This window comes from Drosophila rhopaloa, unplaced genomic scaffold, assembly GCF_018152115.1.
Source record: "Drosophila rhopaloa isolate 14029-0021.01 unplaced genomic scaffold, ASM1815211v1 contig_115, whole genome shotgun sequence".
Classification (NCBI taxonomy): Eukaryota; Metazoa; Arthropoda; class Insecta; order Diptera; family Drosophilidae; genus Drosophila; species Drosophila rhopaloa.
In genome coordinates this window covers 7,327,885-7,342,067 of record NW_025334990.1, presented here as the reverse complement: position 1 = coordinate 7,342,067, position 14,183 = coordinate 7,327,885, and the positions used below count along the sequence as shown (strand labels likewise).

General features: G+C 40.1%; 1 protein-coding gene and 1 non-coding gene across 6 annotated transcripts; both read right to left on the bottom strand.

Annotated features, from left to right (window-relative positions):
* Positions 1 to 1,081: 1,081 nt before the first annotated feature.
* Trnak-cuu lies at positions 1,082 to 1,154 on the bottom strand. The gene has a single exon. It is a non-coding gene; the product is annotated as a tRNA-Lys (tRNA).
* A 1,140-nt stretch (positions 1,155 to 2,294) lies between these two features.
* LOC108051824 (NAD kinase) lies at positions 2,295 to 13,106 on the bottom strand. Of its 5 annotated transcripts, none has more exons than XM_017134060.2 (5): positions 10,881 to 11,116; positions 7,575 to 7,969; positions 4,370 to 4,747; positions 3,344 to 4,001; positions 2,295 to 2,978 (listed from the first exon to the last, which is right to left on the bottom strand). In XM_017134060.2, the coding sequence occupies exons 2-5, from the start codon at positions 7,895 to 7,897 to the stop codon at positions 2,691 to 2,693; spliced, it is 1,647 nt and encodes a 548-aa protein (XP_016989549.2). In that variant the 5' UTR covers positions 7,898 to 7,969; positions 10,881 to 11,116; the 3' UTR covers positions 2,295 to 2,690. The 5 variants fall into 5 exon arrangements, with proteins under 5 accessions (XP_016989549.2, XP_016989548.2, XP_016989550.2 ...); XM_017134059.2 differs by having other exon boundaries at positions 10,964 to 11,116; XM_017134061.2 differs by lacking the exons at positions 7,575 to 7,969; positions 10,881 to 11,116 and adding an exon at positions 12,592 to 13,106.
* Positions 13,107 to 14,183: the final 1,077 nt, after the last annotated feature.

Genomic DNA, 14,183 nt, shown 5'->3' with positions numbered 1-14,183 from the left:
AACTTCATATGCTGGGGGCTTAAATCGATGACAAATGTGGCTCAACAACTGATGCGGGTCATTCCGATGAAAATCTCTGGCTCTGTGGTCAAGTTTTTATCACGATCGAAAAGAAAACAGAGGGAAAAGTGGAAACCGGAAAACCCATTCGGCCGCAAATGTTTAATTTCCCTTTGTTTGAAATGCTACACACAATCCTCGAGCTTGAGCTGTCATTAGCATTTGCGAAATCTATTTAAAAGGACGAGTGCCAGTATGGCCCAGCCAAAGTTCAAATGTCACCCGACTCGTGTGAGTATGCCTGTGTTGGAGATATTTTTCCATTTCCCCAGGGGCAGGGGATGATACTGGAGGGTCCTGTGGGGGTGTCGCATATTTGGTGGCATTCAATTGGAATATCAACACGTGCCACATCATCTTCAGCAGCTTCGGATTCAGAGCGGCTTTAGCTCCTGCTTTCGCATAGTTGTGTTCGCCTTTTCCGCTCGGCATTTGTCTTAGTGGAGAATGAGCCCGACTTCATTAGGAAATTCCACAAATATTTTGAATTTATTATTGCGTTTTTATATTGCAGCGAAATGAATAGACGCCGACAATGCTGAAGGGGTTTTTCGTTCTTTGTCAGTGAAAGTGAATTGTTCACCGATGAGTTTAAAGAATTTTAACTTAAGTATAAAGACACTTAGTGGTTTTATATTATTAAATACCTACTTAAGCTGTCAAAAATATATATATAATGTTCCCGCTTTGCACTCCGATTAAATTGGTTCAGCTTCAGCTAAATAATAACCTGGCAATGCCAATTTTAACCTCTTCTTTGAACATATATTATAATTGTCAATACGTCCTGACACGCTTAACCTATGTAATTATTTACATTAATTTTGCAGCAAAAGTGTTTAGAATAGAGGAATAATAGTGTCCAAAGCTATAAAATATTAATCAAATAATTGTACATATTTCATGCGCATTATGAAAACAAATATCTTTTTGATATACAACACATTCTGAAATCAAGATCATTAATTTTTTTCTTGTTTTAAACTAAGAAACATTTAAAATGATGAAAAAAAATATCTTTCGCCCAACGTGGGGCTCGAACCCACGACCCTGAGATTAAGAGTCTCATGCTCTACCGACTGAGCTAGCCGGGCACTTGCACACCTCCCCGCAGAAAATATCTGAAGAATACGCTACAATCTAAAGAATTTTCCAAAATGTGATAAATGGGAATGTTTCTAAAAATACTGAAGCTATTGGTGGTATTAAGAAATTTTAGGATATAAAACTATTATAAGAAAATGGAGATATATTTTTAACTTAGCTAAATATTTTTTTGGATATTTGTGGTTAGGCCATAACATATTTGTGCATTGAATTGTATTGTATTTAAATTTTAAACTTATTTAAGATCCTTCACTTTTAGGATTTACTTTTGCTCCGATTAAGCGGAATTAAGCCAGGGCAGAACGAATAAAAGAAAAATTAATTTAATGTGCTTTAAGCCATTTATTTCACTTAGAGCAACTAGCATATAAACGAGACGGAGGACGAGTCCTGCGCAGTGTCCGAAAAGGGGGTGTGGCCAAGGACGACCAATCGTGTGGCTCGGATAATACGCATTACTTTTATCCGCCAGTCAGAGGAAGAGCCCGAAGTGGAAGGATGCTGTGGAAGTCACTCGGCTTTTTCACTTGTTGCTCGTCAAGTGAGCAGGGGAAAACCCCGAGGAAAAGCGTGAAAATTGATAATAAACGCACTTCGCACGTACACACACTCGCACGAGCATTTAAGGGCTGTGGTGGCATAGAACACTTCTAGTCACATTTATTGCCAGCTTTTATTTTATGCTTTTGATTTATGGCGCGGCTTTTACACTTAGGAAATTGTCAGAAAGAGAAGTTTTCGGCCAGCTGTAATATCATAATCATTCACTATTGTAGGGCCAAGAAACCACAGTATACTTTCAGGCCTTGCACAGAAAATTAGTACCACTTTAAAGATTAACTAGGTTATAATCTGGAAACCATGCAAAATCCGTTAAAAGCATGTCAGAAAAGTAAGTTTATTATTAATTTGCACTCTCTTTTTCTCACCATCTGTCTTCTTAGTCAGCTCCTTAGACATTGACCAATTGCCCGTCCATTAATTCTGCTTCCTTAAAAGCCTTTTCCTCTTGAGTATCCTTTTGGATTGCCACGTTTCTGGTCTCCCACCCCGTGCCTATCTACTTAATTGCATTTTTATTTGCCTGTTGCTCAGCCACAATACACAACAAATACAAGCGGAATGGATTTTGTGGCGCTTTAAGTAAATAATACAGTTTTTATTACCTCCATCGAATTGTACAGATAACGCGAGCCAGTTTAAGTACTTAAGTACACTCGACGCAATTAATCGTAGATTACGTAATAATAAAAACTTAAGAGCTAAGCCTAAGCGTTTTTTGTTTTGTTTACAAGCAACAACGGAATTTGCCTAGCTTAAACAAACATTGCGATAAAAATCAATTAACATTAAACATTTCAACCAAGCGACTTATGATGTGTATAGTACAACAGAGTATTTTCACTACATAACTAAGCCTACCAAAATTGCACACAAGCAAACCCTATGAACTAGGACTACAACTAGGCTAATTGGCCACACTAACAAACACCGAATGGGCGACGATTGTGTTTCGGGTACCACTACGCATCGTAGATCTTCAGATTGTCAAACTCATCGAGCGTGTCCTCCGACCCAGATGCGGTCAGATCCGACAGCTCATCGAGGCACTTCTGCCGCTTGCGCACATTCCAGTGCAGACCTTCGGCGAGGGAGTCGAACCAGTCGGAGATTTGATCCTGGGCACAGATGCTGGGCACGGGATAAATGGAGGTGGTCACCCGCAGGCTGTCGCCGTGGTTCAGCTCCTGATCGTTGCGTCCGTCAAAGGAGACGCGAGAGGTGTTGCGGCTATCAGGTGAAATGGATATCTGCAAAGGCAAGAGGAAGCTATTAGTTATCTGTTAATATAGCTGGCATGATATAAGTGGTTTTGCAACCCCTGCTAATGCATAATTCACGACTAAGACAGTCAAAGTCCACATAAGTTAGATTGAGCCATACAAAGTTGCTAGATTATAAAGCTAACATCTTAAAATATCATAAGATGATAAACTCGACAGTAAGCTTTGCAAAAAGTAAAGGTGCCGAATACTGTTAAACTTCAATAAGTCGAACTGAACGATAACTTAAATTTTCTTTTAATTCAATTTTAAGTTGGTTATATAAATAAAAGGAATCTTAGGAAGTGAATTACATTGTTTTGTATTGGGTAATAATAATATTCCAAACTCACCATTAGCTCTACTCCGGCTGGTACCACAATGGGCCTGAAGCTCAGCGAATGCGGGCAGATTGGGGTCACCAAAATTGCCGGCACGGAGGGATGGATCATGGATGCACCGGCGGCTGCCGCATATGCCGTGCTTCCCGTGGGCGTCGATACGATCAGGCCATCACCCTGCACTGAGGTGATGTACTTGCCGTCCAAGAAGATATCGATGTTGCTCAAATACGGCGAGGGTCCTCGGTTGATCACCACCTCGTTGAGCACCAGGATGCTGTTGTTCGGGCAGTTGTTGTTGTTGCACCCGAAATTCCCTGTTTGTCCGTTGTTGAGCTCCACGTAATTGAGCTGCCTGTGCAGGCTTGGTTTAAGGAGATTAGCACCCACAACGGGCAGCAGCGACTCCTTGCGGCGCTCGCCCTTGCGATGGATGGAGCAGCGCAGACGACTGCGCAGTGTAAGAGCGGCATGACCCTCCAGGACATTGGTCACCTGCTCCTGGAAGTTGTCGCACTGGAAAGGCGTAAGGAAACCGAGGGAGCCCAAATAGAAGGCCATCACCGGTGGCACAGACTGCTGGAACAGCTGGGATGCATAAAGCAGAGTGCCATCGCCGCCCAGGCACACGATGAAGTCGATGCGATCGGTCAGGTCATCGCGGCCATCCCTGCAAGATTAAGGATTAGAAAGTTAGTTTACTATTAAAAATCTTCATTCCAAAACAAACATCTAAGAACCAATTTGTTTAATATTTACTAGCCAAAAATAGAATTTGAGCTACGATTTAATCCGACACATCTATATCTTTTACATTTTCCTGACTGGTTTCTTATGAATATAAATCATAAGATCATTTAACAACAACCTCAGCTGTGTCGTTTAATATATAATTAAATTGTGATTATTAAACTTTCCAAGTTAATTTTTCCGTAATAAAAAGGCGTTTTTAATTGTAAGTGCCAAGAAAAACAAAAAAAACTGAGACTATAAAACCAACCCAGTATAATCTTATAAGTAATATTTTTCCCCACTTACTTGAAGGTCACCAACTTTTCACGCAGGGCCAGGAAACGCGCCCTAACTCCGGCGTAGTGGGCATGCACCTGCCGAAACTTGGTGCTCTCCTGCTCCAGCTTGACGTCATCCCGCAGCAGTTTGTCCTCAAGAACGGCGGACTCCACCCAGACGACCATGCGCTTCTCTTGCACCAGCCATTCCACCAGCTGGACGAAGGGCAGCAGGACCTGGGAGTCCTTCTTCTTGATCACCAGGACGGTGAGGGGTGGCTTATACCAGGTCAAACGCTGGCTGGCCGGATCCTGAATCTGCATCACCATGGCTGAGTTCTTCATAATGCGACCGCATGGCCCGAATTGCTGGAACGGCGACGGAGCATTCAGACTTCTAGTGCGCCTGGAAAGGTGAAACAAGAAAATGGGGTTTTAGTAGAGATTCATTATCCTAGATGATTACCACTAAAATACACCTCAAAATACGTGGGTCGGGCGCCACTGGGGTCACCTGTTGCTCTTCAACCTCAGATATATGGCGCTGCAAGGCTGGCGCTAGTTTCAACTTTTGGTGCTGCATAGCTTTTTGTTCTTAACTATTTCGGATGGTCACGCCCTTATTGTAGCCTTCCTATCACTAAGCACAAAAACTTGTTGGAATTTTCGATGCGAGCGCGACTGCTGCTCGTTCGAAGGTTACAAAATCACTGACAGGCCAATTTGGTGTTCGAAAACACAAAATAAAGGTATGTATATAACGAATTTATATTTTTGTTTTCATTACAACAACACGTAGCAGCGCAAATAAACTTGTTGAATCTGCGGTCCAAACAAACAGGAATTGCACATGCTAACAGGTGTGAGAGAGAGAGAGAGGGAGAGAAATAAGGGGAGAGCGGAAAAGATGGCCAAGAGAGCGGAAATGTTAAAGAGCACTGCTGCTGTTGAACTCTGTGCGTGAGTGTATGTGAGTGCGGGGGTGCTGAGCATGAGCATCGCTTCGCAAGTTAACGGGTTTGATTGATGTGCTTATAGCCGATGACTCAGCACAAAGAGACACAAAGAGAGCGGAGAGAGCACAGGTGAAATGAGCCGTAAGATAGACTAAGCAGTACCAGAACTGGACCACTGGACCAAGTACAGTCTGCAAGCTAAAAATAATTTTTCTAATAGTTTCTAAAAATACAAAAGATTGCAATGAAATCATTCCATTTAATATTATACGTTAAAACTAAACTTGTCATAAATTAAAGTGTTTTTAACAAAGCTTTTATATGTAATAGTTAAAGAATAAATTAAATCGAATTAATTACAAAAAGTTATCGATCGATTTTGTGGTTCAAAATTGGTTTTAAAATAGTAAACTAACTAACGTCCTTTTCAAGTATGCAAATTAGTTTCATTAAAAAAATTATTTAAAAAAAATGTTTTTTTTATTAGAAAATACCCTTAATTATTTTTTTAACGCCCACAATCTTCACTTTTTGTAAACACATACTTTCACTGCGTTGCAATTATTGTATCGAAAAACTCAGAGATAGTCCCATTGTGATTAAATACAGAGTCTGACTCACTTTAAAACAAGGCGCAATGACAAAAACTTGGTCGAAAGGAGCACGACGAGGGAATTACGTTAAGATGACGCATATTTTCTGAAGCAGGAAGATGTGTTGACAGTACTTGATCTTGTTTTCCCATTGATTTAATCATGATGACTTCGAAGGAAATTCACATTCATTCATTCACTTACTCGACATTTTCACAGTGAACGCCCGCTAAACGCACATGCTCGATCGCAACTAGAAACCGACTAAACTAAAAGTTCGGTGAGAAAACCAAAATACTTAAGTAAGCACTTAATTTGCTAGACAGATATTCATGAGACGTCAGCATGACACCGCTTAAAAATACCTTAAATTATTGACTTTCTGTAAACCCAAAGTCCGAATCATTTTCAATTTCCCGCGGGCTTTAATGAGGGGCCTACTATATAATCGAATTGCTGCCCAGACAAGCCATGCAAATGCGGTTAAAGCCACATGACCCGCGCACCTTTGGATTTCGGCACCGCGAATCGGTCACGAGCGGCTGTCACTCAGATATCGTACCGATTCGAATATATTTCAATACATTTACCTGTTGCCTTTGCTTTATGGCCGGCGCCAAGCACAAACTGGCACCGATTTCAAACCTAACTGGCATCTCAAGTTCTCCCAAACAAACCGTAAAAAATAGTAGCTAGTGAAGAAAAACCTACACATAAATTAACAGACGGCGCCATCGTAGTACCAATAAGCGAGGTGTTAACAAACCCGTTTTTTAACTGGCCAAAAAATGAAAAAGAAAACACGCCACAAACGCTGAACTATGCAGAAAGGTCAAGGACTTGTTGTCTGTTAAATAATAAACTGAGAAAACTGTTTTAAAGCCAAGTACAGGCAAAATGATATAAAATATTTAAAATTATTTATTGATAAATAGGTTTGCTCAGTCATGGTGATAAGGGAATATCAGTTGCGAAATTGATACTAAGTTCGGCGTACATATATAATAAGCCGATTTGATCTGCATAAACAATACGCGCCCAAATGCACACCACATTTCTCACACCTGATAAGCACCAACGACAAGGTAAACACTTGATTACAAAACGACACTCCTTATCGCCGCATGCCGCGTACAAATGTTCGACGACCTGTTAACTTTCAGACAACCCCACTGAGGGAAAAACACGTAATTTCAAATTAATTGATTGTTTTAGAGATTATTTTTTTTATTTTAATAATTATCTTGTTTCTGACAACTTGTTGTTCAAAGAGTTTTTGGAGAAACCAAGGTCTGGCTAATTAAGTTTAATTTTAAATATATAACTTTCTGACAATCTATAAGAACATTGTCAAGGTTCTAGAAAATAAATGTTTTTACGGACACAAGGCTTTATCAGTTTCGCTACTTATTAATATGTATAATGCTTATACATATGAAAACATTTTTACTTTCAAAGAAACTCATGTTTCGTTCCTGATTAAAAATGTAATAAAATTTTGAATTGGAAGTCAGTAAACCTTGTTCACAGACTGTCTGATCTCGTTTAAAATGCACATGTATATTATTAACCTTTCGTGGTGATATTTATATTTGGGTGAAACATTTGTATCACTTTTTTTAGCTGATCAGGGATTCGATTTGAATTGGGTCGCGAATCTTTTCGGTTATTTGGGATTACTTACGGCCAAGTGCCGCTTCGCGTGCGTCGTGTCGTGGAATCGAAATAGCCGTCATCAGGATCCTCTTCGGATTTGGCCAGATGGTGCTCCTGACTGCTCACCAAGCTTTCACTAGCCACGATCTGATCCTTTGGCTTGGCGCTGGCCGCATTGGCCTTGTGCTGGTTGATTCTCTGGCGCTTCAGCGAGGCATTGTGACGCATGAGGAGATCATTGTACTGGGTCTGCTGGTGGCCAGTGCCACTCCAGGCCAACTTATAACTAAAACGCTCCTCCAGACGGTTCTGGTGCAGGGTGGCCAAGTCAATGTCCGACAGGCACGTCATGTTCAAGTCTTTTGATTACCAAATATCACTCAGAAATTCACAGGAGATTCGTATTGTTAAAACATTTTTCCACTGAAAATGGGTTGGGAAATTTTAGTTAGCATTTCGCTTGGCATTTCTTGGATGATCATGGAATCGGCCCCGATTTGCCCAAATGGTGAATAACAGTAACCTTGCTCCCCTTTGCTAGAGGTGTTAACAAAGTTAACAATTTTGGTAACAAAAGAATGCAATACATTTTTGTGGGATATAAAAAGGTAACTGCTTTGGCGCGTGGTAAAAGTTGATAAACAAAAACGATCAGTTTTGGGTTTTCGTATATGAACCGGTTTGGTGTTTCTTTTGAAATTTGTGCAAAATAAATTTGTGATTAGCAATCGAATAGTTTGTTTTGTTTTGCCTTTTTCTGGCTAACCTAACGGACCAGAAACGTAGTTCCGGCTTTGACGCCAGAGCCATCAAAAAACGAGGGAGACGGAGATGGCTAGAAAGGAGCGGGACAAGGCCCAATATGCGTCATTGGCCAGCTTCCGTCGGCGGGGGGTTGGCGGCGTTGGACTTGGCCAACTTTTATCGCCTGCTTGGCCACATAAGCATGTCAAGTATAAATCAATTGGCAAGAAATCCGCTTGCCAAGCCGCTCAAAAATAACTTGGACGTACTAAGGCAACCACAGTTAGCTTCATAACGAGAAATATAATTAAATCTTTTTGTTTCGTGATTGCTTTGCGTTGGTCAACAACCTTTTAATAAGGCAAGCACGAAAAATACAAAAACGTCCACTTAGACCACAATTAAAGCGTCTTCTCCGCAACCCACTTGGGCATAACAGTATCGCCAGCCATTAATCTAGAAATCGTGACCAGTGTGTGTAATGAGCTTGAAGATCTCAATCATTTCGGTTTCTTACCGAAAGTGCCCCATCAACAGTTCATTAACAGAGGTCGTCCAAAGATTCTGTTAAGTGGCTGATAAGATGGGGAACTTGGGAAGTATCTGTGGAGGTCTTTATAAAGTGGGGGATCTAAAGAAGTCAAGGTATAAAAAATAACTCGGAGGTCCAAGAAGGACTTTTCTGTTTCTATTATCTCAAGTTGTATTCAAAAATAAGGAATTAGACTGTCCAATTTCTACAAATATTAAAACAACCCAATCAAGAAATCGTATGAAACCAAATCATTAAATTTTTAGGGGCGTATTTGCCTTACAATATTCTCTGAAAACCCTCTCTCTAACAATAATAGGACTCGTTGCATTCGTTGCATTTGAGTGATCACTTCCATTTGGAATTCTAATTATTATATATATTGCATAAGGAGAATTGGTGTACAATAAAATCTATAGTCCCCAGCGATCGCGTGATCCAAAGTCTTCCCTATCTTCTATTTTTACCGACATCAGGAAGCAAAAAGTAAGTACAAGTCATTGAAAATGTTTCTGTAAAATAAACAAAGGAAGGCACAAGCCACCACCAGTTCGTAATCACCAGTTACATCCGTAGTAATCGGACAATGACAATAGACGGCTACATAAAGCGAATTACAAGTGACTTATGCACAAAGAAAATTGAAATAAATAAGCGACAGGCACAAATTAATTAATCATTAAACGGACAGCAACGGGCAGCAAAATGCGCAGTGGCAGCAACTAGTTTAGCGATTATCGTTCAATGGATCGGAAAGTGGACAAGGGAACGGCACCCACGGATTAGTGGAACCACCTGGCCACAACGTGCCTACACATGCAATAATATAATTCAAATGACGCCTTTCGTCGAAAGTTCGTAGGTTCGAAAGTTGCAACTGCAGGTATTACGGTTGAACTTCTATAGTACATGCCAAACCTTTGTTTGTTATTAACGTCTACTTGTCGAGGTTGAAAGTCACAAAACTGCGATTGCTCTTTGTACTGCCAACTAAATTAAAATATTCTTAAATTTTTTTCGCTAGGATTATCAAAATAGGTTTTACGATATAGGTCAGGGCTAGAATTATAGAGTTATATACATTGCAGAACAAAGTATAAACATGTACAATCATTTTAATGAAGAATTAACCCTTTGTGGGTTTATAGATAGCAAAACTGCTCAAATGTTGATATTTAGGGTGAGTCAGAGAATATGGAAGTCAAACTAGGTTACTAGATTCTTGGTTGTTCGAATGTTTTAGTTAGGAATATCTATTAAATGGATCACAACTATCGGGCTATTGAAGTTCAATTGTAGTTAGTGTCTTTGGCCGATTGTTTTAACGAAGTTCCACAGCAATAACTAGATAAAATCTCAATTAATATGGAGTTACGAAATGCTTAACATAGGAAGCAAGCCACAGTTATAAAACTTTTGAAGTTAATTTCTAATTAAATGCAAGTTCGTTAGAGGGAAGTTATATTAGCTGTCGAAGTTGGTAGAAAATAATGTCTAAGTGTTTGAGTTATAAAATGAGCTTTGAACCACAACTTAGGAAGTTCGAGTAATTTCATGAATTAGTGTAAGTGCACGATTGCCTTTTAACGAAGTTGCAGTTAAATAAGGAGAAAAAATCTCTATTATATTGGAGTTACGAAAAGCTTTACCTAGGAAGCTCAAGTTGTAGAATTTTATATTGAAATTAAATTAAAAGTTAGTTAGAACGGAGTTTCAAATAGCTCTTTAAATTGATAGAAGAGATATAGAGATTCATCTCTTTCATCCTTTTGAGTTTGAGAAATCCATATTTAAAGAAGATCGATCTTTAATTCGCATGTCTTAATAAAATAGTTTGATTTCATTTTGGTAGAAAATCCTCTAGAAAATTCTTAGAACACAGTGTCATTGAAGTACGACCGTAGTTCCATAATCTAGTGCCACAAGTGATTGACGTATTGATAGTGTCTGACTATAGATGGAAATCGAAAGTGGGCTGGGGCCCAGACCCCAGAAATGCCAAGTCATGTCTGCGCTAGAAAAAGTAACCGGTGGCTGGCAACAAAGTACTCTAATTACACGTTATATAATCTGTTTCATTTTCTTTTTAGCACAAGCGCGAACCAAGGCGAAACTTCCAGCTTCGGCGACTTTAAACTGACCAGCGATTGGCGGCAGGTAAACGACCGACTCGAAACGAAAACCGCTCGACGATCGTTGGCGGTACAGGTGTAGGAACAGGTGCGACAGGGACGGGGAGAGAGCGCGAACACGACCGTGCTGTCCGGTGAACATGCGATAACTGAGCTGGGACGCCAAAAAGGTGATTAAGTTGGACGATTTGTGCGATTCCGATTCGAAAATAAAAGTATACGAGCCGAGCGATTGTAAACAATGGACGGCGAGACGATCGTTTGGCGGGTTTTCGCCGGACATCGCTGGTAAATAAACAGCTGAGCGAAGCCACGCGTCGCGATCGAAGAGAACTAAAAACGGCAACAAGTGGCTCTCTGCACACTTGCTGTTGTGTAAGGGTAATGAGCGGCCAGTGGCTCTTTAATTGCTCATAATAAATAATAATAAATAACCAGAAAAATGGAAACTTCGGCAATTTGAAATTCGTATACGCTTGCTGTTATAACATGTTTTTAGGTGGTTTATATTTATTCGTTCAATATCTATCGACACACAATAAATTGTTCAACCATTATTTTATAAGTTAGTCAGAAATAATACCCTCTGCAAGGGTGAAATTTCGTTTATGTTTAAAGCAATAAAGTTTTGTGGATTTGCATAATATTTTTCTTTTTATTTTCCGATCTTTCCTATGGCTGGTATAGTATATAAAGTGTAGTATAGTTTATATAATATAGTCGTCCGATTTTTATAAAAGTAAAAATTCCAAATGGACAGACAGACATGGCTAAATTGACTTTTCTGGTGATACTGATAAAAAATATATATGTACTTTACTGCGAAGTCACTTTTGACTGAAATTATAATACCCTAGCATAGCTCTGAAGTTCATAAATCAATTTATGGTCCCATAAGCAAAAGTCTTAAGTGCCTAACAGTCTATTTGAACTTATTAAAATCATTTTTTCAATAGTTCTCATAATGTATCAAAAATATAAGTTAAGTCGATAAGTCGTTAAAGTCGAATGAACTTATTAAAATCATTCTTTCAATAGTTCTCATAACTTATCAAAGCGATACACTTCACAATCTGTAAACTCATACTGTTCGACGAGTAAATCAATGAAAATGCAATTTAGTGAAGGAAATTGATTTTTTCTGCCTACATCTGGCACATTTCACACATTTGTTATACATGTTTAGAGAAATAACATTTCGCCAGAAAACAACAAAATACAACAACATGTGTGGGCCACTTAAGAATGCTGCACTTTCGGGCCAGCTCTTAATTATTGCCAGTCGTAATATAAGTGCTACATTTCCCTTATTGTTTTGCACAACAGTGATTGCGCTTATCAGAAAATATTTTTTCCAGATTTCTTATCAAATTCTTTTTACACATGTTTGTACCATTTGGTATTAATAATAAAAAAAAAAGTCTTAAGATTATCCAAAAATAATCCGATCAAAGTAAATTTCAAAGACCAAAAACATAAAAAACATTTTTTACATTTTTTTTTTTTCCAAATCAAATATGTTTGATTTAATATGGGAATTTCAAAGTAAACAGCCGTTCCCGCCCTCTAAAAACAAAATCCAGATCTTTGTGAAAAACGGGAACAGTTTTGCTGGCCCCACTGCGCCGCCCACTTACCACCACCATCGCATATGGAGGTCGTCGCTGGCAGTTCCGTTATTTATGCCAGGACCCGGTGCCGAGGATGCTGCTGCGCTGCCCTGCCTTCCACTGTTCACGTGGAGCAGCTGATTGTCGTGGTCGTCGTAGTAGGATCCGTTCGAGGAGGAGCTCACGGAGGAGCCGGTGGCCTTCGGAACCTTTTGGGCGGGTGTGGGGGTGGTACTGGCCGGGATGTTGTTGTATGAGGACGTCATTGTGTTGGTCACTTGTCAACGCGCGCGTGTGTTTGTGTATGTGTGTGTGTCTGCGCACCTGTGTGTGCGCGGGAGTAAGTGTTGTTGTTGTTGATGGCCTCAGTTTGACCCACTAACGCGATGCACCTGACAGCCACTGCAACTACCAATTGGTCACTTCCCGGTTTTAGGCTCGCGACAACTAGCTGCTAATTTTCGTATTTGAGAACGAGACTTTCAATGGGTCCATTTTATTTATTTTTTTCTTGCACCATTTCACGTAAGTGTGGCTGTTGCCAGCGGATTGGAAAATACTGAAGTTACCAGTAGATTAAAAGCGCAGAATAGCTGGAGTACTGCCACATTAAGGCGCGAAATTTTAAAAGCTTACACTATTTGGCACAATATGTCACTAAGCCCCAATCATTACACAATTTTTAATTAATAAATAAATAATGAAAATGATGAGTACCACCCCATAAAATAATAAATTGTTAAGGCTTAGAACTGTATATTTTTAGTCCAAGCTTTGTAGAAATCAACAAAAACAAAAATAGCTGTTTCAGAAAAAATTTTTAACCATCAAAAATACTGGGACACGGAGTTGCCAGACCTAGCATGTACTCCCGTACAAAAGCTGTTTGTTACAGCACCCAGCTCTGAAGCGCGGTAACTTTTTGAATCTGTGAATTTGTCTAGTTCAAGGACATTCTACACATAACTTACCGAAACTGAGTTCGCCTTTCCAGCAAACTAATGGCCAGCGGTTTTGTCAGCTGTGCTGGCGAGCTGCCCGGCGTTGAGGCCTCTCCATCGACAATTTCCCGCGCTCGCTGCATATCTTCGGGATTCATTTCAAATGTTCACTTCCCAACGCAATTAAGCACAATTAAATCACAACCGTACGCTGGCAACGTTCGTCGTCAACTACGGCGAGACTTTATGCATTTCGCACAACCAGATAGGCACGCATCGCACACCTGGTGTACGCACACGCAAAAAACCGCGCACACCTTGAATTCGGCGAGCAAAAAAGGCAAAAACACAACGGCAGCAACACGATCGGGCGAACGAACAATGGCACAAGATTTTAGCCGTGTAATGAACATAGCTTGTACGCCTGAGGGCGCAAACATACAGCCTAGCAGCTACACTTTCGATTCGCACCCAAATCGATGCAAACTAAGTTTTTTTGACAGGCCCAAGTGCGTGGCAGCAACACTAGCCCAATCCAATACAATCGAATCCAAAGACAGCCGCGAGGTGAACAACATGCAACAAGTGGCCTGGGAGAGGCGCTCTAAAACCAGTCTAAATACAAATCACTTTCAGGCTATAATCTATATTGCAAGGTGTGTTTGGGACTACACTAAT